This window comes from Macaca fascicularis, chromosome 10 (assembly GCF_037993035.2).
Source record: "Macaca fascicularis isolate 582-1 chromosome 10, T2T-MFA8v1.1".
Classification (NCBI taxonomy): Eukaryota; Metazoa; Chordata; class Mammalia; order Primates; family Cercopithecidae; genus Macaca; species Macaca fascicularis.
In genome coordinates, this window is record NC_088384.1 from 112517235 (window position 1) to 112542313 (window position 25079).

At 44.5% G+C, this 25079-nt stretch overlaps 2 protein-coding genes across 3 annotated transcripts in view; one reads left to right on the forward strand and one right to left on the reverse strand.

Annotated features, from left to right (window-relative positions):
- Positions 1 to 25079, forward strand: part of RTF2 (replication termination factor 2) — a 52736-nt gene that overhangs the window by 12188 nt on the left and 15469 nt on the right. For both annotated transcript variants that reach the window (XM_065523328.2, XM_005569409.5), the window contains one exon: positions 4308 to 4386. In XM_065523328.2, the coding sequence (XP_065379400.1) occupies positions 4308 to 4386 (79 nt within the window). The remainder of the gene's footprint in view (positions 1 to 4307; positions 4387 to 25079) is intronic.
- Positions 15477 to 22121, reverse strand: LOC102125955 (beta-1,3-galactosyl-O-glycosyl-glycoprotein beta-1,6-N-acetylglucosaminyltransferase 7). The gene is made up of 3 exons (XM_015429989.4): positions 20598 to 22121; positions 19201 to 19296; positions 15477 to 15766 (listed from the first exon to the last, which is right to left on the reverse strand). The coding sequence occupies exons 1-3, from the start codon at positions 21502 to 21504 to the stop codon at positions 15540 to 15542; spliced, it is 1230 nt and encodes a 409-aa protein (XP_015285475.3). The 5' UTR covers positions 21505 to 22121; the 3' UTR covers positions 15477 to 15539.

The window sequence follows — 25079 nt, forward strand, 5'->3', positions numbered from 1 at the left end:
TCTGTCACTGTGGCTAGTTTGATCTTCTGTCCAGGCCACTAAAACTTTCTTCCTATCAGCAATATGGTTGTTTCACTTTCTTACCATTCATGTGTTTATGGAGTGGTACTTTTGATTTCCTTCAAGAACTTTTCCTTTGCATTCACAGCCTAGCTAAGTGTTGGGTTCAAGAGGCTGGCTTTTGGCCTATCTTGGACCTGCCTTCCTCACTAAGCTTAATCATTTCTAGCTTTTGATTTAAAGTGAGATACGTGTAACTCTTCCTCTTATTTGGTCACTTAAAGGCCATGGTAGAGTTCTCAATTGGCCTAATTTCAATATTGTTGTGTCGCAGGGAATAGGGAGAACTGAGAAGGAGAGAGGTGGGGGAATGGCCAGTTCATGGAGCAGTCAGAACACACACATTTATTAATTGAGTTCACCATCTTTTATGGGTGTGGTTCCTGGCACCCCAAACAATTACAAAAGTAACATCAAACGTCACTGAGCACAGATCACCATAGCAGATGTAGTAATCATGAAAACATTTGAAATATTTGAGAATTACCAAAATGTGACCCAGAGGCATGATGTAAGCACATGCTGCTGGGAAGATGCTGACAGACCTGCCGGATGCAGGATTGCCGTGAACCTTCAGTCTGTAAAATAATCACAGTATCTGCAAAGCGCAGTGAAACAAGGTATGCCTGTATCCTTAGTAGCTGGTAGTCCAGACTGCCCTCTGGAATCTTCTATCAAACACATGACATATTGAAAGGTAGCATTTTTTACTACTTTCATTCAGGAAAGGCGTGGGGCAAAGCATCTCGAATAAGTAAGAACGGTTTTATTGAACCAGCAGTATTTAATCTTGAGCATTCTGGCCCATTGGTGTCCGTTTATTTAACAGGGGTACGTGGACACCCTCTCAGGGTGCCAAGGAACGTTGCATGTGGCAGACTCTGCCAGGGCAACTAACTGTCCTGTTCTGAAATGGAACAACTAGGGGCTTCATGAATTTGGAGAGAAGTACAGTTTAGGACCCAGGACCTTTTGCTTTTTTTTTTTTTTTTTTTTTTTGACGCGGAGTCTTGCTCTGTGCCCCAGGCTGGAGTGCAGTGGCGCGATCTCGGCTCACTGCAAGCTCCGCTCCCCCGGGTTCACGCCATTCTCCTGCCTCAGCCTCCCGAGTAGCTGGGACTACAGGTGCCCGCCACCTCGCCCGGCTAATTTTCTTGTATTTTTAGTAGAGACGGGGTTTCACTGTGTTAGCCAGGATGGTCTCGATCTCCTGACCTCATGATCCGCCCGTCTCGGCCTCCCAAAGTGCTGGGATTACAGGCTTGAGCCACCGCGCCCAGCCGACCTTTTGCTTTTAAATACTACACTCTTCTTCAAATAATCTGAATTTAAACCATTTAGGGCTCTCTTTAAACCACCACTGGGGTCAAGTAGGACATATTCTGGGGAACCAGACTCATTTACCTAACCATGTCCCACTTCTGTGTGTGTGTGTGTGCACGCGTGTGCGCGTGCATGTATATATATACACACACACATATACGTGTTTGTATTTGAGGCGAAAGTCACATAACATTGGCCATTTTAAAGTCTGTGTTTCAGTGGCATTTAGTGCACTCACAGTGTTGTACAGTCACTGCCTCTGTCTGGTTCCAGAACATTTTTATCACCCCAAAAGGAAAACCCTCTGCCCACTACATAGGTACTCCCCATTTCCAGTCTGTTTCTGTCTCAATGGATTTACCTTTCCCGGATATTTCATATGCATAGGATCATACAATATGTAACCTTTCGTGTTTGGCTTCCCACTTGTTTTTAAGAAAACTGTAGCTCACCCCAGAAGAGGAACTGAGCAGAAACGAGCTCCACAGTGGGGTCTCGAGTAGGAGTCCCCTGCAGCCTGCTGCTCTGATTGTGGCTTCCTCTGTTGTTTCTCCTTTGGTTTGCTGGTCAGTCTCTTCTCCTTTTTCTCTTACCCAATGAATTGAGCTTTGCTTATTTTGACTTTGTCCATCTGTTATTGATAAGAGCCTCCACACTTGAAATTGATGATTGGATTAGTTTGTATATGGTCATCCCTTGATATATGTGGGAGACTGGTTCGCAGATCCCCTGTGGATACCAAAATCCATGGATGCTCAGGTCTTTGATATAAAATGGTACAGTATTTGCATATAACCTACACACATCCTCCTGTATACTTCAAGTCAACTCTAGATTACTTATAATACCTAATACAATATAAATGCTGTGTAAATTGTTGTTATACTGCATTGTTCGAGGAATAATGATAAGAAAAAGGTCTGTGCACGTTCAGTACAAATGCATTCATTTTTCCTCCCAAAGATTTTTGATCCGGGTTGGTTGAATTCACAGATGCAGAACGCGTGGGTATGGAGGACCAGCTGTATTTAATAAAGTTTGTATAATGAAGATTTAAATATATAGAAAAGTAGAAATAAACTGTTACTGTAATAAAAACATTGGGCCTTTGTAAAAAGAAAAATAGCTTCCTAATTAATAATTTGTAAGTATCTATAAAATAGGATTTTAAAAATTCTAAACAACATTCAGTGAATTTAGTGCAGCGTTATGAACTGGATTTTGGTTAGGCAAATCTGCGTCTGCTATAATCCCCGGGAAATTAGAGAAAAATTGTCCTGTGGCGTTTTTCAAGGAATGCCTAAAGTGAAATGTGAAAGTGCTTTATGCTGCTCTTCAGCCATGGTGGTGGCATTATTCGTTGTTTGATGTTTAATGCCACCCGCCCCCACCACACACCCACATCCACACTTCTCCACGCCTCCGCGTATAGACATAGAAATCAACATATATTCTTCCCAAGCTATCATGGGGTCACATTACATGTTTTCATTTATTTATTTATTTTTTTTTTTTTGAGACGGAGTCTCGCTCTGTCGCCCAGGCTGGAGTGCAGTGGCGCGATCTCGGCTCACTGCAAGCTCCGCCTCCCGGGTTCACGCCATTCTCCTGCCTCAGCCTCCCGAGTAGCTGGGACTACAGGCGCCCACAACCGCGCCCGGCTAATTTTTTTTGTATTTTTAGTAGAGACGGGGTTTCACCATGGTCTCGATCTCCTGACCTTGTGATCCGCCCGCCTCGGCCTCCCAAAGTGCTGGGATTACAGGCGTGAGCCACCGCGCCCGGCCATATGTTTTTAATAACATCTTTTTTTCCTTCTACTCTGTCTACCTTGGACATATTTCGCGACCTTGAGTACAGATTTACCTTCTTTTTAATAGCTGTTTGGATGTTTATAATTTATTTGACCATTTCTCTACTGAGGAACATGGAGGTGACTTACTCTTTCCTTTTTACCTTGCTATACTACACAACTTCCTAAACACACATTTGTATGTTTGCACACTTGTGGGCATGTTTCTGTAGGAGAAATTCTTAAAAGTCACACTTTATTTGGTACTGCCAAATTGGCTTCATAAAGTGTTGTACTGTGTTGTATCCACCTGACAGCAAATGTGCCTGTGTCCTCAGTTTCCAGCTGGATACTTTCAGTCTCTTTTCTTCTTCTTTTTTTTTTAAAGGGACAGAATCTGTCCCTGTTACCTAGGCTGGAGTGCGGTGGCACTATCATAGCTCAGGCCGTCCTCCCACCTCAGCCTCCCTAGTAGCTGGGACTGCAGGAGCCCACCACCACACTTGGCTAAGTTTTTAAAAAGGTTTCTTTTAAAGATAGATTCTCAGTATGTTGCCCAGGCTCATCTCAGACTCCTGGCCTCACGTGATCCTCCCACTTTTGGCCTCCCAAAGCGCTGGAATTTACACGTGTGAGCCACTGTGCCCAGCCCCAATCTCTTGAATTACTGCCCGATAGATAAAAAATTGATGTGTCATGGTTTTAAAAGGCATTTCTTTTAACATTTGAGGTTAAGAATCCTTTGGTCTTTATATATTTTTTGTGTGAACTGCATGTTAGTCCTCTTTGGCCATTTTTCTATTATGATGTTGGCTGTTGCTGTCTAAGACCTTTTTGAATATTCATAAAATAAGCTCTGAATCTTATATTTATTGAAAATATTTCCTCCCTGAGTTCCTGTTCTTTTGACTTTTTATGGTTGTGGTTTCAGTTTTGATCTTTTTTTTATTTTGGATATAACTGATTTCTCTCTTTTTTTTCTGGCCCTTTTCTATGAGAACGTACTGATTTTTTTTAATGGAGTGAAATGTAACTATTTTAATCTTTGTGGGTCGTGGCCTTTGTATCAACCGAATAAATGTGAGTTGATCATGTGATTAATAGTCATTTCCCCACTGGGTTATTTCTCCAGGTTCTGCTTCCTTCGGTGCTGCGGCTGTGTGTTTTCTGAGCGAGCCTTGAAAGAGATAAAAGCGGAAGTTTGCCACACGGTGAGTTCCTGACATATACCATTTGTTCCTTCTCCATAGCTGAGGAATCAGATGGTTTAGGGTTCTTTCCCTCCATTTGTTCTTTCTGAAATCGGCTCTCATAAGTTGCTTTTCTGCTTCCACGGCTCTTGGTTGCTGGAAATACAGACCCCAGTGACCTCTTATCACCTGACCACTGCCTGCCAGTCCGGGTCAGACCACCCAAGGGCTGTTTCCTGAACGTGCCACTGCCTCAGTTTCCTCTAGTGGACCTGCTGTCCTGAAAGGCCTGCTCCCCGTGAGCCTCAGTTCTATAGTTCTTACTTGTTCTGTGACTCCCTGGTGCTAAATCTCCTTCCACTCCCCAAGCACCTGGTTATCTCACTCCTCCCATCGTCATGTAGTTGCATATGTGTGTGTCTGTTTCCCCACCGGACTTAGTTTTCGAGGGTAGGAAACAAGGCTTGTTCATCTCTTTATCCGCAGGACTAATTCTCTCCAGGGCATGTAGCATGCCCTCAGTAAATACTCGCGTGATTGGCAAGTAACTAGACATGAGAGCTAGCCTCAGCTCACGTAGAGGAAATACTGATGCTTTGCTTTAATGGCGCTGCTGCTGCTGAAGCCAGAATGTGTGTGTGTCTTGGGTGTACTGGTTTTTTTTTTTTTTTTTTTTTTTGAGACAGAGTCTTGCGCTGTCGCCCAGGCTGGAGTGCAGTGGTGCAATCTCGGCTCACTGCAAGCTCCGCCTCCCGGGTTCACGCCATTCTCCTGCCTCAGCCTCCTGAGTAGCTGGGACTACAGGCGCCCGCCACGGCGCCCGGCTAATTTTTTGTATTTTTAGTAGAAACGGGGTTTCACTGTGGTCTCGATCTCCTGACCTTGTGATCCGCCTGCCTTGGCCTCCTAAAGTGCTGGGATTACAGGCGTGAGCCACCGCGCCCGGCTTGGGTGTACTGTTGACCCATCAAAAGCGTGCTGCTTCATTTAATGTCATGGATGCCAGCAGCTTCTGACTGTATTTTGCCTGTATCGACCCTGTTTGTATTTCATTCCCCTCCCCACTGTGTTGTTGCTTCCTGTTGTGAAAGCCAGCAGCTTTCACTAAGTGATGGTTAGGAGCCAGCGCCTCTTCGAGGCACTGATCTGTGGGATAGCATGCTGAAGAAGATCCGTGAAGGCCCTTGCCCTCCTGCATCCCACATCCTGATTGGAGAGAGAGACACTCAGCTAGATGAGCAAGGCAGACTCGATTGTGACCGATGCTAGGAAGGAAAGACATGAGGCCATGTGTCGGAGGGAGAGAGGCTGGCATCGTGGTGGTTGGCAGAGGCATCTCTGGAGGTTTGAGCTGAGACCTGCAGGGCACAAGGGAGCCAGCTGCGCACAGCCTGAGTAGCAGCCTCTTAGGCAGCAGGAACAGCATGTGCAAAAGCTCAGAAGTGATAGAGGACTTTGCGAGTTCAGGGAACAGAAGGTGTGAGAATGGAGGGCCGGCGAGGGGAATAGATGAGATTGAAGAGTTAGGCAGGAGTTATCTCGTGCAGGGCCTGGGGGCCACATTGGGGCTTACAGATTTTATTCTAAGAGCAGCAGGAAGCCAGAAGGCAGCTTTACGCCAGATGGGATGTGCATTAGTTTTATTCTAAAAATCCTAGCCGTGGAGGAGGACACTGGGTGGCTCCCGTTGTCTAGGCCCAGAGGCAGGCAGAGGTGAGTGGGGAAGAGGTCAGTGCGGGCGGTGGGTTGTGTCCACTTTGGGGTGACTGTGAATAAAGGCTTCTTAGAATGAGGAGTCTGTCTTATGAAGCTTTCTTTTAAGAAAAGAAATTCAAAGAAGACATTTGGGAATCGATTGATATTCAGCCAGAAGTATTTATTATGTCTCCCGTATTAAGATGATGACATAGATTCCAAGGGAAAGTAAGATGTGGATGACACGGTTCCTGCACTCAGGGAGATTGCGGTCCTGCAGGAATCATAAGTTATAGGAAACATCGTGCTCTACTTTGCTTTTTGAGGCCAGGTACCAAATAGATGGTAAAGATACTGGCATTAAGGGGCCAGAGAACCTTCTTTAGTCTGCTGGTGAGAAATGGTTTTATAAAGGGAGGGGCATTTGTTCCGGGCCTCAAAGGAAGAGCATGGTTATTGGTTGCACTCCCAGGGATGGAGAGATTGCTGGTGGTAGCGGTGCTGCCCTGGGGAGGCGCACAGCCAGGCACTGGGTGTCTCTGTAAGGCGTTGTCTGGCAGGACAGTGACGCCCATTTTGCTATCCTTCAGACCTTCTGCTTGCTTTGAGGAGAAATTCTCCCTTTGATCCTCACATGTCTGTAACACTCTTTTGACTGCCTAAGAAAGTAGACTTTAAGCTCAGAGCTTTAGCAGGCAGGATCTAACAAAACTGTTTGGTATTCTCTGCATTTTTATGGTAACTTTATATTTATGGCAAAGAGTACTGTTTTTATATATTTATCCTAGGAATATAAAGTTAACTGTTAGGTTGGGCACGGTGGCTCACGCCTGTAATCCCAACACTTTGGGAGGCCAAGGTGGGTGAATCACCTGAGGTCAGGAGTTCAAGACCAGCCTGGCCAACATAGCAAAACCCCGTCTCTCCTAAAAATACAAAAATTAGCTGGCTGTGGTGGCACGCGCCTGTAATCCTGGCTGCTTGGGAGGCTGAGGCAGGAGAATTGCTGGAACCTGAGAGGCGGAGGTTACAGTGAGCCAAGATCGTGCCACTGTACTCCAGCCTGGGCGACAGAGTGAGACTCCATCTCAAAAAATAATAATAATAATAAAGTTAATGGTTAAAATTAACTAGAAACAATGGGTAGATTTAAATAAAAATACTAAGATATTGACAGTACAGTTAGCAGGGGAATGGCTGAAGTTTGCAAAACACTGTTGTAAGTCCTGCTGGGACTGTGATTGGTTAGTGGGGGGAAGAGGGGCAGCAGCAGTATTCATGGGCGGAAGCAGCCGGACAGCCATACTGAGATGAACGGCAGGTGTGATCCAGGCCTAGTCCTGTCAGGACTGTGGGGTGGGGTGCGGGAGGAGGGAGAGAGGCCGAGGTGTGAGTTGGACTGGACTGGGGAAACCTTCGAATACCAGAAGGAGGAGAAGGAGTTCTAGTTCTTAGGAGTTCTCAGAATCATTGTAATGGGTAACCAGGCTTGGGGGACCTACTGATCTAAAGCAATCCAGTTTTTTTCTTACGCCCATAATAGTGCCCATCTCTTAGATGGGTGCACAGTTGTCCTTTGCGTTGGTTGGCCTAAAACATCCATACTAATAACCATGATGACGTGTGCGCGGTAAAATCACACTGTCTGCCGAGCTTCACAGAGAAGCTGATTCTGTTCCATGGAAACACAGCGTTACGAGGGAACTCTGACATCACATTGTTGATGCTTGGGAAATTTTACTGAAAGCTAGTAAGCTTTCAACAGTCTGTACCTTGCACTTCAAGGGAAGGGAAGGAGGCAGGAGGAAAGAGGAACAGGGCCGTGTCAGGACTGCACAGCGACAGTAGAGACCAGGTGATGAACAGCATAGGCTCCTCCTGGCTCCTCATGGAGGCCGCCTTGGCTGTTGCAACCTTCTGCAGTTAGGACAGGATACTGGTTGAAATTCAGGAATACCTCAGGAAATTGTCTTAAAAATACATCCGTTGCCAACAGAGAATGAACGAGATAATGAATGAACGAGATAATGAATGCTTTTTACTTGTATGCTGTACATCAAAGCTGCCTTTGCAGAGCTGTGTTGAATACTCTGCTAGTTTGCTGGGGCTGCTGTAATCAAGTAGCCAAGCTGGATGATTACCGGAAATTCATTGTCTTACAGTTCTGGAGACTAATGTCCAAAATCAAGGTGTCATCAGGGTTAGCTTCTTCTAAGGGAAGGATCTGGTCCAGGCCTCTCGTTGGCTTATAGCCGGCCTTCGCCCTGTTCACATCATCTTCCCTCTGTCATGTCCGTCTTTGTGTCCAAATTTTCCCTGATTAGGACACCAGTCCCAATACTGGATTAGAGCCCGACTTAATGACCTCATCTTAACTCATTACATCTGCAGTGACTGTGTTGCCCAGTAAGGTCACATTTTGAGGTACTAGGACTTGGACTTCAACATATGGATTTTTGCGAGGGGATGTAATTCAACCCGTAATACACAATTTAGAAAATAAAATCAGAGAGCGCGGGGCCGCGCGGTGGTTCACACCTGTAATAAAATCAGAGAGCGCGGGGCCGCGCGGTGGTTCACGCCTGTAATAAAATCAGAGAGCGCAGGGCCCGGCACAGTGGCTCACGCCTGTAATCAGAGAGCGTGGGGTCCGGCACGGTGGCTCACGCCTGTAATAAAATCAGAGAGCGCGGGGCCCCGCGCGGTGGTTCACGCCTGTAATAAAATCAGAGCGCGTGGGGCCCGGCGCGGTGGCTCACGCCTGTAATCTCAACACTTTGGGAGGCTGAGGTGGGTGGACCACTTGAGGTCAGGAGTTTGAGACCAACCTGGCCAACATGATGAAACTCCATCTCTACTAAAAATACAAAAATTAGCTGGGTTTGGTGGTGCATGCCTGTAGTCCCAGCTACTTAGGAGACTGAGGCAGGAGAATCGCTTGAACCCGGAAGGTGCGAGTTGCAGTGAACTGAGATCATGCCTCTGCATTCAGCCTGGATAATGGCAAGGCTCTCTCTCAAAAAAAAAAAAAAAGTAGAGAGCATGGGACAGTCAGTGGCACATTAGAGTAGGAACCATTCATTTATGCATGCAACCTTAGTCTGGTCTGTGCTGCCGTAACAGAATACCCAAGAATGGGTAATTTATAAAGAACAGAAATTTATTTCCTCACAGCTCCAAAGTCTGGCAAGTCCAAGATCAAGGCAACAGCGTCTGGTGTGAGCCTTTCTGCTGGGCTGTAACATGATGAATGCATCACACGGAGAAGGAGGGAAGGAGGGAGAGAGAGAACGAGAATAAGAGGGAGCCTGCCTTGTCCTTTAATAAGGACCCCACTCCCACATCCATCCATTCGTGCAGGCAGTGTCCCCATGACCCCAGCTCCTCCCATGATGCCTCGCCTCCCAACACCACAGATTAGGGATCAGGTTTCCAACACATCAACTTTAGTGGACACATCCAAACCATAGCACAACCAGTACAACAGTCTGGACTCACACACCAGCTCTGGCTTTGGGAATATCACTTCACCTCTTTAACCCTCAGATTCTAATATCTAAAACAAAGGAATTACAGTAAATTTTTAGATGCTTTTTATTTAGACCCAAAATTCTAAACAATAACATTATAAAATGAGGAAATGGTGAATTCATATACTTTTATCAAGAATCAAACTCCAATTTCTAATTTCTAATTTCTGAAGTTTAATAATACTAAGTACAGGTTGAGTGTTCCTTGTCTGAAATGCTTGGGACCAGAAGTGTTTTGAATTTCAGATTTATTTGGATTTGGAATATTTATATAAACATAATGAGGCATCTTGGGGATGGGACCCAAGTCTAAACACTGAATTTATTTAAATTTCATATACACCTTATGCATATAGAAGGTAATTTTATACAATATATTTAATAATTTTGTACATTAATGAAAGTTTTGACTATGACCCATCACATGAGATCAGGTGTGGAATTCCCCGTTTGTGACACCAAGTTAGCACTCAGAATGTTTCAGATTTGGAAGCATTTCAGATTTCAGATTTTCCAATAAGGAAAATCTTAACTTTTATTTTGGTCAGGGTTGGCTAACTGCTATAACAAACAACCCCAAAGTTCCAGGGGCTAATCCAGTGGACAGCCTTCTTCCAAAGGTAAAGATTCAGGCTGCTGCTGTCTTGTAGCTCCGACCTCTTGTTTTGGTCAGAAAGAGAAGAGAACATCTCTTTTAGGAGGTTGTTACGGACCAGGCCTGGAAGGGATGCGCTTGGCTTCTACTCACCAGAACTCAGTCACATGGCCACACCTGCAGGGTAGCTTGGGAAATGTAGTCTAGCTGGATGCCCAGTAAGAAGAGGCGAACACTAACCATTCCTGCCAAACTCTGCCAAAAAGAAAAGTGATGGTGCAGTTTCAGGAACTGTAGTGCATCACAAAACATGAATGAAGGGAGTCAGTGTTAAAGTCTAAAACAAATATTTTCACTTTTTAGGTAATGTCTAAAATTCAGAGAAGCCAGTGTTGTAAGAACGTCAGGAACCCCAGTGGTATTTTGGGTATGCATTTTCTCCACTTTTGGGTCTGCAGTTTCACCAGCAGTTGGCTTTTCAGTTCACTGGAAGAGACTTGAGGGTTGGAAATGGCTTTGGCGCCATGTTCTAAAACACATGGTATGCACACTGATTTCAGTAAACAGGGTCCAAAGAGACGTTGTTGCTAGGTGTTTTTGTGTTTACTATAAACAAATCACTAGCCAAAACAATTAATTTTATTCCCTACTGTGCTATGCACTTCTTGTAATACGAAGAAATACACTGATTTCAGAGTGATTACAGGCTGCCAAATAAATGATGGGCGTGTTACTCAAAGCATGACCCACACACCTGCAATATTGTCATCACCTGAGATTTTTTTTTTGTTTATTTTTTAAGAAATGCCCGCTCAAGGCCAGGCACAGTGGCTGACACCTGTAATCCCAGCTTTCTGGGAGCTGAGGTGGGAGGATCACTTGAGGCCAGGAGTTCAAGACCAGCCTGGGCAACATAGGGAGACCCTGTTTCTACAACAAATTTTAAAATAGCCGTGGTGGCACACACCTATAGTCCTTGAGAGGCTAGGACAAGTGGGTGGCTTAAACCCAGGAGTTCAAGGCTGCAGTGAGCTGTGATGGTTCCACTGCATTCCAGCCTGGGTGACACAGAGTGAGACCCTGTCTCCAAAAAATAAATAAATAAAATAAAAAGTTAACAGAGAGAGAGAAGAAAAGAAAAGAAAGACTGACTCTCAGGCCCTACCCCAGACCAGTTGAAATAGAATCTACATTCTAACAAGATCCTTGGATGATTTGTATGCACAGTAAAATTTGAAAAGTGCCGATGTAGGACTGGGCGCAGTGGCTCACACTTGTAATCCTAGCACTTTGGGAGGCTGAGGCGGGCGGATCACAAGGTCAGGAAATCGAGACCATCCTGGCTAACATGGTGAAACCCCGTCTCTACTAAAAATACAAAAATTAGCCGGGCATGGTGGCTCACGCCTGTAATCCCAGCACTTTGGGAGGCTGAGGCAGGTGGATCACCTGAGGTCGGGAGTTCAAGACCAGCCTGACCAACATGGAGAAACCCCATCTCTACTAAAAATACAAAATTAGCCGGGCGTGGTGGCGCATGCCTATAATCCTATCTACTCAGGAGGCCGAGGCAGGAGAATTGCTTGAACCTGGGAGACGGAGGTTGTGGTGAGCCAAGATTGCGCCGTTGTACTCCAGCCTGGGCAACAAGAGCAAAACTCCATCTCAAAAAAAAAAAAATTAGCTGGTCATGGTGGTGCGCACCTGTAGTCCCAGCTGCTTGGGAGGCTAAGGCAGGAGAATCACTTGAACCCGGGAGGCGGAGGTTGCAGTGAGCTGAGATCGCGCCACTGCACTGCAACCCGGGCAACAGAGCAAGACTCCGTCTCAAAAAAACAAAAAACACTGCAGATGTAGAGTACTGAAGTTGTGATCCGTAGCATTGGACTTGCTACCTCTGTGGCTTCATTTATTTAGGCTTTGTAGATAGGCGAATGGGATGTGTAAATGTTTTAAAGTCAGAAGTCCAAAAATACATGCTCACACTGTTTACCTGCTTGTCATGGAGGAGGTGGAGCAGAAAGAAAAAGTTAAGTTAGGGAAAAGGAGTGTCATCAGAAGTGGTCAGTGCAGCTGATTCTGGTTTTCAGGCTTTGGACTTCTTCTTCTGATTATCTTAGCCTTCTGCCATCTTTATAGTCTCTGTGACTATTTAGCGTCAAGGAATCACATAAGACACAGAATACGCAGCCTTCAACTTTCACGTGTTAATTTTGTTCTTTTACTGTACCCATGAACACACTGAGGGTCTGATCAGGAGAGTGAGCCTAGGCTTCTTGTTTTCATGCTCACGGAGGCTGCTGCTTTCCTTTGGCCTCCCTGGCCTGTTGCATCTGCCTGTCTCTCAGCCTCCCTGTCTCTCAGCCTCCCTGACTCTCGGCCTCCCTGCCTCTCGGCCTCCCTGCCTCTTGGCCTCCCCACCTCTCTGACTTTTGGCCTTGTTTTCCATTGCTGTCCCCACTCTCCACTGAAGCCCAGTCTCAGGCTGCTGCATTCCACCGTGCATTTAGTGTACTTTTATTATTCTACTTTATCCCGCTGTTACTGAAATGATTTTTTTTTTTTCTTTGAGACGGAGTCTTGCTCTGTTGCACAGGCTGGGGTGCAGTGGCGTGATCTCAGCTCACCATAACCTCTGCCTCCCGGGTTCAAGTGAATCTTCTGCCTCAGCTGCCCGAGTAGCTGAGACTACAGGCGCCCACCACCATGCCTAGTTAATTTTTTTTCTTTTTTTTTTTTTTTGTACGTTTAGTAGAGACAGGGTTTCACCATATTGACCAGGCTGGTCTCAAACTCCTGCCCACCTTGGCCTCCTAAAGTGCTGGGATTACAGGCGTGAGCCACCACGCCTGGCCGTACTGAAATGATTTGTTCAGGACACGTCTTCATTATGGCATTTAAGCCTGTTGGGGGCAGGTGTTTGTTTCAGTTTGTGCTTCTTTGTGTAAGGTAAGGCGGTGTAGCTTCCTGGGACTCAGCAGGCACACTGCAGAGTGTAGCTGCCTGGTCCAAATACCAGCCCCACCTTCCCAGCTCTGTGGTCCCAGGAACATCCCATCGTCCCCCTGTGCCTCGATTTTCTCATCCATTAAAAGTGTTAGACATTCCTCTGAGCGCTTCCCCACCCAGGAGTACCCATGCCCTCCCAACAGTGCTGGTGGGCGGGTGTTCTTACAGGCCCCTTCACGGTATGTGACTGGGTGTGCCACGGGTTGACATTGGAATGAAGTGAAGGCAGGCTGGTATTTTAAGTAACTTGAAAGATGTAAGCTTTTTTATTGTTCCTTTAATGGGGTTTACATTCAGTTGCTGTTGAGTTATAAATTACCGGGGACATAATCGTGGCTAATCTGAGCTTTCTGAATGAACAGCCCATCAGCATGTAGCCAGCTATCACCTTTGGAGGTGCTGTGTTTGCCTGTAAAAATGTGTAGGAAGGCGGTGGCGTGCTGTCATGGGGCTCTTGTGTTCTTTTTGAAGGTCTTAATAGTTTCTATATGTGCTTTCCTTGGATTAGATATCCAAGGGGAAGAAAGGTTTGTTTAAACAAAGGTGTTAATTTTCTGTGGTTCCTTGATGTTTGATGTGTGGGATCTGCCTTCCAAATCCCTTTTCCTTCTGTCTAGCTATGATGTTTTCCCAGGGCTATTTCACACAGTGACTAGACTTCATTTCTGTGCATGGGAAGCTTCCATTTACTGAGGTGCTTCCACTTTGCGTTGGAATTATCTTTCTTAAATTTCCTCTCCTCTGGTTCCTGTGTTCCCTTTTTTAAATCTCTTGTATGTTGTGCTATTTAACAGTCACACACTTGTTTCATATGATGCTGTATGAACTGTTTTAGAGAAAGAGGATATATATAAAGTTCTCCACAACAGCAGCAGTAGCATCAAAGTTGTGGACTTTCTAAGGGAGGAGACCCAGATCTGTGAATAGAGATAATCACGGCCATTCATGTCTCATATCTGTGCTGTTCAGCATGGTACCATTAGCCACACATGCCCATTTATAGGGAACTTAAGGCCAGGTACAGTGGCTCATACCTGTAAACCCAGCACTTTGGGAGGCCAAGGCGGGCAGATCCCCTGAGGTCGAGAGTTCGAGATCAGCCTGACCAACATGGAGAAACCCCGTCTCTACTAAAAATACAAAACATTAGCCGGGCGTGGTGGCACATGCCTGTAATTCCAGCTATTCAGGAGGCTGAGGCAGGAGAATCGCTTGAACCCAGGAGGCGGAGGTTGCGGTGAGCCGAGATTGTGCCATTGCACTCCAGCCTGGGCAACAAGAGCAAAACTCCGTCTTAAAAATAAATAAATAAATAAATGTAACTTACTTTTTTAAGATTAAATAAAAGTAAAGATTCACGGGCCGGGCGCGGTGGCTCACGCCTGTAATCCCAGCACTGTGGGAGGCCGAGGTGGGTGGATCAACAGATCAGGAGATTGAGACCATCTTGGCTAACATGGTGAAACCCCGTCTCTACTAAAAATACAAAAAAAATCAGCCGGGCGCGGAGGCAGGCACCTGTAGTCCCAGCTACTCGGGAGGCTGAGGCAGGGGAATGGTGTGAACCCCGGAGGCGGAGCTTGCAGTGAGCAGAGATCGTGCCACTGCACTCCAGCCTGGGCGACAGAGTGAGACTCCATATCCAAAAAAAAAAAAAAGGATTCACTTTTGTAGTCGCTGTAACCATGTCTGCAATGCCCAGGAGCCCCTGTGGCTGTGGTGAGCGTTGGACAGCTCAGCTGTGGAATGTCCACCATCACAGAAGGTGCTAGGAGACGACACGTCAAGACCGCAGACACTTGGGGCACCCTTTTTAACAAGGTGTGTTTTCTACTCAGATGAGTTCCGTTTTACCCAAAGAAATACGCTCGTCATTATTTTTCTAGGACCGCCAGAACAGAGTTACATGGCTCGCAGCCAGTGAGGACTGTTTGAGATAAGCATATTTTCATTTTCACTGGGAGTTTGTTCTTTCTTAGTGTCTCATACACAGTAATATCTGAGTCTTCAAAACAGGCTGTGTCATTCCTATTTCAGCTTCAGCCTCCAGGTGTTTGGAGAATTGGGGTTTTCAGCAGCTTTTTACTGAAGCAGTTGGCCTTCTAAGTGCATTGCTGTATGTCACCAGTGGTAGCTTGAGTTTTTTTGGTCTTGTGATTTCTTTCCCAAAGCTATAAAAGTGGGCTGTAATCAATAGTAAAGTCTCGTCAATAGCATATTTCCGAATTCACTTTAGGAATAATTTGAATCAAGGAATCATCTTCCCACTTTCTTTGGTTCGATGTTCTCTTGTTTCAAGTCAAGGAAACAGAATGATACCACTCAGTAAGAAAGCAAACAGTCCCCTAGTGGTTCAGTCTCATGTTGAAATGACTCTGCTGGTGAAAATGCCAGTGTGGCTCTATGGGAACTTCTGCCTGCCTCAGCACTTGAAGTCTGTGCCACCGCTCTAAGCAGGTAACTACAAGCGGGTCTGTCGAGGGTTCGAATTTGTAGGCAAACAGAGAAGACGACTGAATGAGCCATGGCAGGTCTTCTGGTCCATATACACAGATGTCTTGGACGTAGCGGCCTGCAGAAAGAAACACAAAAACCTGGCTGCCTTTGTTTCCTCACCCATTTTATTCACACGCAGAAAGTGGCGCGTGCTCTGTCCAGTGTCACTGGTGAGCCTCGGCTTCACCAGAGTTCACATCAAACAGCATTTCCAGGAGCGCCTTGACAGGGGCTTTTATGGTGAATTTTGAACTTACGGTGGAAAGGGACGCTTGCATTCTTTTAGTGATTTCTAACGTCTTTGTTAGTTACTGCTTTGGGTGAATATCGTGGAATTTTAGCTCACCAAGGGCACAAGGGAGATGAGCTAGCACTCATGTACCTGGTAAAATCTCAATTCCGATAGATTCTGAGTTCCACGAACTTCTAAGTCTTTTCATTGGTTGTTAGTAGTTCATAAGAATGGTATGGATTTTAAATAAGTCATTGTTTCTATATTTTTGGGGGACCCCAGGCATGCACCACGATGCCCAGCAAATTTTTGTATTTTTTATAGAAACAGGGTTTCGCCGTGTTGGTCAGGCTGGTCTCAAACTCTGGGGCTCAAGTGACCCGCCCACCTCGGCCTCCCAAAGTGCTGGGATTACAGGTGTGATCCACTGTGCCTGGCACTGCTTTTTATTTGTTTTTCAGAGTGAACATTTGATACAAACATTGAAGTGGGAATTACAGGCCAGGCATGGTGGCTCACTCCTGTAATCCCAGCACTTTGGAGGCCGAGGCAGGAGAATGACTTGAGCCCAGAAGTCTGATACCAGCCTGGGCAATAGAGTGAGACCTCGTCTCTAATTTAAAAAAAAAAAAAATTTTTTTTTAAGTGGGAATTAGAGTTGGAATCCAGTGGTGACTGGATTCCTTGGAGACTCAGTGACACTTTTTATGTGCTTTTGACAACCATGTCTGGCTCTTTCTGCTCTCCCCTTTAATTCTCACAGTAACACTCTGAAGTGGATTCCATCATCACTCCCATTTTGCAGGTGAGGAAACAGAGAAGTGAGGCCTCAGTGTGTGTGTGAGAGGGGAGGTCTGTTTATTTCAGAAACCTTGCTCTTTCTCTGCCCAGCTCCTTCCTGCTCTCTTTCCCCACACCAGCCCAGTAATCCTACTTTTAAAAAACCTATCTTGGCTGAACACGGTGGCTTACGCCTGTAATCCCATCACTTTGGGAGGCCGAGGTGGGTGGATCATGAGGGCAGGAGATCGAGACCAGCCTGGCCAACATGGTGAAACCCCGTCTCTACTAAAAATACAAAAATTAGCTGGGCGTGGCGGCGTGTGCCTGATATCCCAGCTACTCGGGAGGCTGAGGCAGGAGAATCGCTTGAACCAGGCAGTCAAAGGTTGCAGTGAGCTGAGATCACACCACTGCCCTCCAGCCTGGTGACAGAGCGAGACTCCATCATCTCAAACGAAACAAAACCTATCTTAAGGAAATACTGTTTTTAAAAGGGCAGGGGGATGTATGCACAAAATGTCCAGTGTTGTTTGTAAGACTATATAAGCGGCAGCTGTTACCATGATTTTAAAAAGTTTACCTGATAGACATATTTGCTACAATGTGATAGAATCTCAGTAGAGTTACATTTAACTGCTTTAAAATTATAAATATGGGCCAGATGCAGTGGTTCATGTGTGTAATCTCAGCACTTTGGGAGGCCAAGGCAGCAAGATCACTTGAGTCCAGGAGTTCAGGGCCAGCCTGGGCAGCATAGTGAGACCCCATCTCTATAAAAATAAAAAATTAGCTGGGCTTGGTGGTTGACACCTGTAGTCCCAGCTACTTGGGAGACTGAGGTGGGAATATCACTTGAGTGCAGCAAGTAGAGGCTGCGGTGAGCTGTGATCATGCCACCTGCACTCCAGCCTGGGTGACAGAGCAAGACCCTGTCTCCAAAAAAAAAAAAAAAAAGGATTACAAATGTGAAGACTGTTAGTGGGAGAAACTTAGGACGTAAGTGAAAAGCAGCTCAGCTATACCTTGATTATAACGATATAGCTGTGCCATTTAGACACAGATGAAGTTGAACTGGAAGGGAATACAAATAAATGGACCATTTTCAGAGCTGTGTTACTGCTATTTGGGTGATTAAAAATAAACTCCTTGTTGCTGGTTCTAATGGGATAGCCGTCCCTCTGCACGCACAGTCGCAGAGTCGGGCTGGGAGCTCGCCCATTGTAGTAGCAGCAGGTGGTTGCTCCCAGTCTGATCCCCAGCCCTGCCCCTCCTCCCTCTACCTGTGGGATTGACTTCGTTTACCTGAGCCTTGGGCTCCACATCAGTAGGAAGGTTGAATAATAATTGTTTCTACCTGAGAATTGCTGTGAGGATTGAGGGCAGGCCCAACGCCGGGACCCTGGAAGATTTACCACTTCCCTACACACCAGGGCTTGGCCTACTTTGGGTGCTGACTCTGAATGCTGGCCACGGATGGCCACGCTACTGCCTAACTGTGAGAACCGTTTTCGTACTGAAGCTAGTGTGAACTAGTAAGCCAGTAAGAACTTTCTGAAGTGTTTACTTTTAGGGAATGAGGACTTTGTTAGGATTTATACTAACTAGGGTTTTTTTCAGACATTGTTGAAACATTCCGATTTCATTCAGAATTCTGAATCATTAAGGTATTATTGATAGTGTCAACCCGTCATGACTTCTTATGCCATGTGCACACCTGAGGGGCTCCTGTTTTCAGGAAGAATCCGAGCCCCCTGCTTTTTCTGAGCATTTACTGACTAGTCCTGACAAACCCCCGTGTGTAATGACAGGGAATCGCTGCTTTCTAAAGAAAGGGCAGAGCTCGTTAACCTGTTGTTTACCTGTCGCTTTTCTACCGTGTGAATGGATCCCTAATTGAATCATATCTACTTTTGAAAAAACCACTTCACTAGGAAATGGTTCCAGCCCTCTAACCTGGCACCTCTGCGTCAGGAGGGTGGCTGTGCACGTTGGCAGTGGGACTTACTTGTCTTTGAACTAGTCTGGTATTTGATTTACATTTTTTGTTTGTCTCCAATCTATTTTAGGCCAGTCTTTTAAATAGCTGAAAAACTGGGTAAACCTAGTTTATTTTTAATATCTAGTCTACTATATTCAAACCCGAGGTCCCTACCCAAAAGCACTGTTAAAATCAGTTACTGTATCTCTGTGCATTAGTTCCTGCCGCTGGGTAGGAAGCTGTGTGGAGACACACGCAGGGCCTAGCTATTGCCGCAGAGGGTATATTCACTTTAGGAAATTTTATCAACCTATACTTTTTGTGATTTGTGTACTTTTCTGTATGAATCTTATATAAAATTTTTTTTAAAAATTGACTCAACCTATGCTGATTGGATCATCACTAATTCCAGATTACTTTAAACATGGTCCTCAGTCTTTCCCACTAGAATTGAGGCAGCAGTTTTATAGTTGTACAATTTCAAGCCTTTTTTGTTTTGTTTTGTTTTTCTTTTTACCTTTACATCCATCGTGAACATTTCCTTCCTCACTTTTCCATTTAATGGCTCGAACATTTCCTTCCCAGCCAGCGTCTAGTGTAGCACCTGGAGCATCTAAGAGGCAAACAAAACCAGCATACAGTGTGGAATCTGCTTCCCAGTTCTTTTAGTACAAGTTCTTCTGTGCTGTCATTTCCATTTCCTCTAGATGAGGTAGTCAATGAGAAAAGTAGAAGGGAAAGTCCAACCTTCCTTGAAATGTTTCACTTGTGACATTTGATCAAAGGCTAGTGCTTTTGGGGGTGGGAGCGTGTATTACACTGGCGGTAGCATCCGGGTGGACCAAGGTTGGGGATCGCCATCTTTGTACTTGGATTTCATTTTTCGGCCCTTTCTCCATCCCTTGTTACTCCCTTGTATGCAGAGTGCTGTTTGTGATTCTCTTGGGGTTCTTTGGATTGTGTTTTCTCTGTAACAGCCTTTGGAGATTATTTGAAAATAGAACTTGCAATGGATATGAGATTATGTTAAAAAATCCTAACCAACGTCTACTGGATTCATCGTGCACCACTCTCTAGGCTGATGAGCTTAGTTGTTCAGGCTTGAAGCCACACTCCCTGTAGGAGCCAGTCCACCTTTTACAAAGAAAATATTGAAGTCCACTTAAAGCATAGTATCTGATTTCCCTCTGCCTCTCAGACAACCCATCTGAAGTATCAAATTTGCCACAAAATCATTACTAGCTTTAATATTTTCCATCTTACAGAGCCCTTAGCACAATGCCTGGCACTAGTAGTTATCCAGTAGTATTTATCAAATAAATGAAGAACTTTCTAAAGATTTATGCCCAGAATTTTCCAAAGTCTCAGGAAATGCAAAATGCCAGTACTTCTTTCTAGAGAGGGAACAAAAGATAAGTTATCTTTCAGCTAACTTCAGACCCCTAAAATCAGAGAACTTCCTGTCTCACTAAGTGGAAGGTCTGGCAAAATGTGAAACATTTACAAAGCCAAAAAAAACATAGCTGAATTGAAAAAATCTTCAGTTAAGAATAAATCTTATGGCCAGGTGAGGTCACTCACACCTGTAATCCCAGCATTTTGGGAGGCCGAGGCAGGCGGATCACCTGAGATCAGGAGTTCGAGACCAGCCTCACCAACATAGAGAAACCCCGTCTCTACCAAAAATACAAGAATTAGCTGGGCGTGGTGGCGGGCGCCTGTAATCCCAGCTACTTGGGAGGCTGAGGCAGGAGAATGGCGTGAACCCGGGAGGCGGAGCTTGCAGTGAGCTGAGGTTGCGCCACTGTACTCCAGCCTGGGTGACAGTGTGAGACTCCGTCTGAAAATAAATAAGTAAATCTTCTGCTGTTGCTGCTGACTGCACAGACATCCATATCGGTGGGTCTTTCTTACCTTTTAGTTGGTTCAGGGTCACCCAGTAGTGTTGCTCTGGGCTGCGGATGTCTTTGGACCACTGAAGCATGTCTTTTGCACGGATGTCAGTCAGTATGAACTCTACGAACTTCCTTGTAAGTACATAGTAAGCACTTCCAAAATAAATGGTTAAGTTATGGGGTGGTTTGTCTTTGAATCTGTTGTTAATGTGTGGTGGTTGGATTGCTCCAGGAGTGATATTTTTATCATTCCATTTACTTCTGATGTAGTGTATGATTTCTCTGTTGGTTTTGATGGGAAAATCCTGTCCACAAAGATTGATGACATAGTTCCATTGAAATTTAGAATGCACTAGATCTTTCATACAATTAATATCTGCCTGTAGTCTTGTAAGGCCAGCATAAGCCATCTTCTCTCTCTTGGAGGAAATAAAAACATTTTCAAAACAGTTAACCAAGGTTTGCACAGCAGTCTTATACTTCTTTGGGGCCTTTTCATCAACATGAATACAATAAACATTTTGAGGTACATAAATAGCTCTGAGAAGCTGCACAAACATGGCCAGCTCCTTATGAATAGTTATAATATATGCCAAAGAGAAATCACCCTCTTCTGTAGACAGGGGTCTGGTTATGAAATGCAGCCCCCGAGAAATCCTGGAGCAGTTTCCTGGTGTGTGTAAATGAGCATGTATTTCAGATTTATGAGGGGTTTTGCAAAATTTTGCAATTTGGGGGGCCGCCCCTTTCCCTTCAAATAAAGGGGAGCACAGTTCATCTGGGTAAAAGCCACATTCTACTACTTCTGAATGGACAGGTTCCTCCTCTGGTTCCGCAGGAGTTGGATTCCTTAAGTAAAGAAAAATGAAGATGCAAATGACTGCGCTCACGACAAGTCCAGACTTTGTGACTCGAAGCTGGCTCATATCTTGAGCTCCAAGGGCATTCTTATTACCATAATTTGAGTATTTTTCCTTTAAGCTTCCTAAAAGAACAACAGAGACAATTTAGGGTGTTGTAACTCTCCCCCCCAACTTATTGAAGTACACTAAACTACATATACACACCCATGAAACCATCACAGCAATGAAGATAACAAGCATTTCCCTTACCCCTCAAAGTGTTCTTACGCTCCTTTTCATCCGTTCTTTCCATCTCTGGCAATTGCCAGTATGCCTTCTGTCACTATAGTTTGTCAGGGTGTGTTTAACTCTTTAAGAAACTGCCAAACTGTTTTTCCAAAGTGGTTATACCAGCAATGTATGATAGTTCCATTTATTATATAGCCTCATGCATACTTGCTGTGGTCAAATGTTTTAATTTTTACCTTTTAATGAGTGTGTAATGTTAGTTTCCTGTAGTTTTACTTTGCATTTCCCTAATGACTAATGATGTTCAGCATATTTTCATGTTATTGCCCTTATTTAGGGAGATGAAAAATCTCAAATATTTATTTTAGACATAGACATTGTCCTGTTCTGCATTATTCAAAGTTCATTTTATGCCATTATTCTGCATATAAGACTAAATATTTCCAACAAAACAAGTGACAAATTAAGAGGAATTTTATGATTATACACTTAAACCTGTCAAAGTGAGTTTCTGGGCCAGGCATAGTGGCTCGTGCCTGTGATCTCAGCACTTTGCGAGGCCAAGGCAGAGGATCACTTGAGCCCAGGAGTTCAAGACTAGCCTGGGCAACATAGTAAGATCCCATCTCTATAAAAAATTTGAAAATTAGCCAGATGTGGTGGTGCCCTGATTATCCCATTGCACTCCAGCCTGGGCGACAGAGTGAGACCCTATCTCCCAAAAGAAAGAAAAGAGTTTCTGAATTATTTTTAGGAAAGATGTCATAGATTTTAAAAAAGATATCTTTAATAACATTTGACAATCATGTAGTTGTCTGTCTTGAGTCTACAGAGGTACATGAATAGGTGTAGCAGTAGCAAAAAGTGACCAAAAAGTTTCAGTTAAGTAATTATTACATGCAAGGATCATTCTTTGGAATTTAGGGAAGAAGATTGATTAGGTAACATGTCAAGCTTTATATTGTTAGAAAGTATTTGTTTTTCTTGTTTATGAATCTTGATTTGGTTTCCATTAAAAGTTGCATGTTGACCAGCATGGTGGCTCACGCCTGTAATCCCAACACTTTGGGAGGTCAAGGCAGGCGGATCACAAAGTCAGGAGATCGAGACCATCCTGGCTAACACAGTGAAACCCCATCTCCACTAAAAACACAAAAAATTAGCCGGGCATGGTAGCGGGTGCCTGTAGTCCCAGCTACTCGGGAGGCTGAGACAGGAGAATGGCGTGAACCCGGGAGGCAGAGCTTACAGTGAGCCGAGATTGCACCACTGCACTCCAGCCTGGGTGACAGAGCAAGACTCCCTCTCAAAAAAACAAAACAACAACAAAAAAAATTTGCATGTTATTCCTATTTCCTATTTTTCAAAAGCCCATATACATGTGACTGGTGTTTGAGCTCAGGTTGGACACTGGTTCCTTGCCTTTCCACATCATTTTTACAAATGCTGTTTGGATAATGCCTCAACCAGGCAGCATTTTAGTTATCCTTGTGTTCTTAAACTCTGAGCCAACAAAAACTACTAACATTGACCGTGGATTTTTAAAGCTGTTGTATTTATTTTCATTGTATAGTTTATTTCTACCCATCATGCTTCCAAAATAAAAAGCACCACTGCCGAGGTATGTCAGACTGCAGTGTGTTCCACTGGTTCAGTAAATGGTTTCTGTCCCAAACATGAAACCTTATAGCCTAATTCAAAGACATTCTTATAAATTATGTAATACTTATCTTTATAAACATGAAACCATCATAATTTATACATTTTATATGAGATTTCTAAAATAAATTAAACCTGATTATAGAAACTAATAGGAAAGAAAAATGTTCTTGAAAGTAAAGCTTTTTACTACTTCTGTAAGAATTTTGATTAAAGATAAACCATGTGCCGTAGTTTGTCATATCTTCCTCTGTATTATGACTTTAGTATAGGAAGAAGGGTTTGGTTTTGTTTTTGTTTTCTGTCTGTTGTCCTTTTATTTTGTTTTTTGTTTGTTTGTTTTTTGAGACAGAGTCTCTGTCGCCCAGGCTGGAGTGCAGTGGTGTGGTCTCGGCTCACTGCAACCTCTGCCTCCCCAGTTCAAGTGATTCTCCTGCCTCAACCTCCTGAGTAGCTGGGATTATAGGCATGTGCCACCATGCTAGCTAATTTCTATATTTTTAGTAGAGGTGGGGTTTCACCATGTTGGCCAGGCTGGTCTCGAACTCCTGACCTCAAGTGATCCACCCTCGACCTCCCAAAGTGCTGGGATTATAGGCGTGAACCACTGCACCCGGCCTATTTTGGGTTTTTTTTGTTGTTGTTTTGTTTTGTTTTTTTTTAGAGGAGTTTCGCTCTTGAGGCGGAGGTTTGGCCTCAAGACAAAACCTTGGCCTTTGAGACAAAAACATAACAATGGTACCAAAAACATAATAATGCATGCCTTCTGTGTATATAGTGTACAGTGGAACAAAACCGCTTCCAACCTCAGAGGCCAAGGTTTTGTCTTGAGGCCAAGGTTAAAGCACTTCCAGGGAGTTGTTTCAGAACGCATTGCTCTTCTCATTAGAGCCAGTGCCTGTGTTCTTCTTTTCTTGTAATTCTTCCACAGTCTTCCTCTCCCGACTCCCAGCAAGCCGTCACAGCCAATAGCAAAAGTCAGCAATATGGGTTTGATATCACATTGCCTCCACAACAGTTCGTTGAAGGATATAGTCTCTGAGAATTTGTTAGGATGGGATTTCATTTGTGGTAGAGACTTTTTAGGGTGAGTTGGCAGCATCCCATATATACTCTTCTGCTGAATTTTTTATATGTATATATTTTAAAGGAAACTCCTATGAGTAAATAGATAATGGATGGGAACCTTTAAAGGTGAACTCAAAATCTTTTGCCATATATTCTAGAATATTATTGTTTTAAAGTATTAACATTAATTTAACCAGCAGAAGCAGTTGATTTTTAGCACCCAAAGAAAGTTTCTGAGAGCTTTACTTTTAAAAAAGGGTGGGGGTTGAGGGAAGCTCAATATTGCATTTACCTTATTAGGAACCTCATATTTAGCTTCAGGAAATGGGTTTTGAATCAGGGCCCCAGTGTTAGGCTCACAGCCCTAGTGCTTAAGAATCTGTCAGGCAAGTAACGGAAGCTCCCTGAGTGTCCATGTTCTTGACTGTGGACGTGGTGTATGGTAGTGTCTGCCTCACAGGGACACTGGGAGGAGGTGCAGGAGTGAAGGATGTGAGTTTCACACTGAGCCTGGCCCTAGGAGCTGCTCCATGTTCACTGGTGCTCACCCTTGGAGTAATGCGGCCCCGAAACCGTAACTGCAGGTGCTCTCTTCCCTTGTCTTAACCCTGTAGCCGCACAACGAAAATGTGGTGTCTCTCTCTCGGAGCTTAGAATGCTGTCCAGAGCAGCCTCAATGTTAG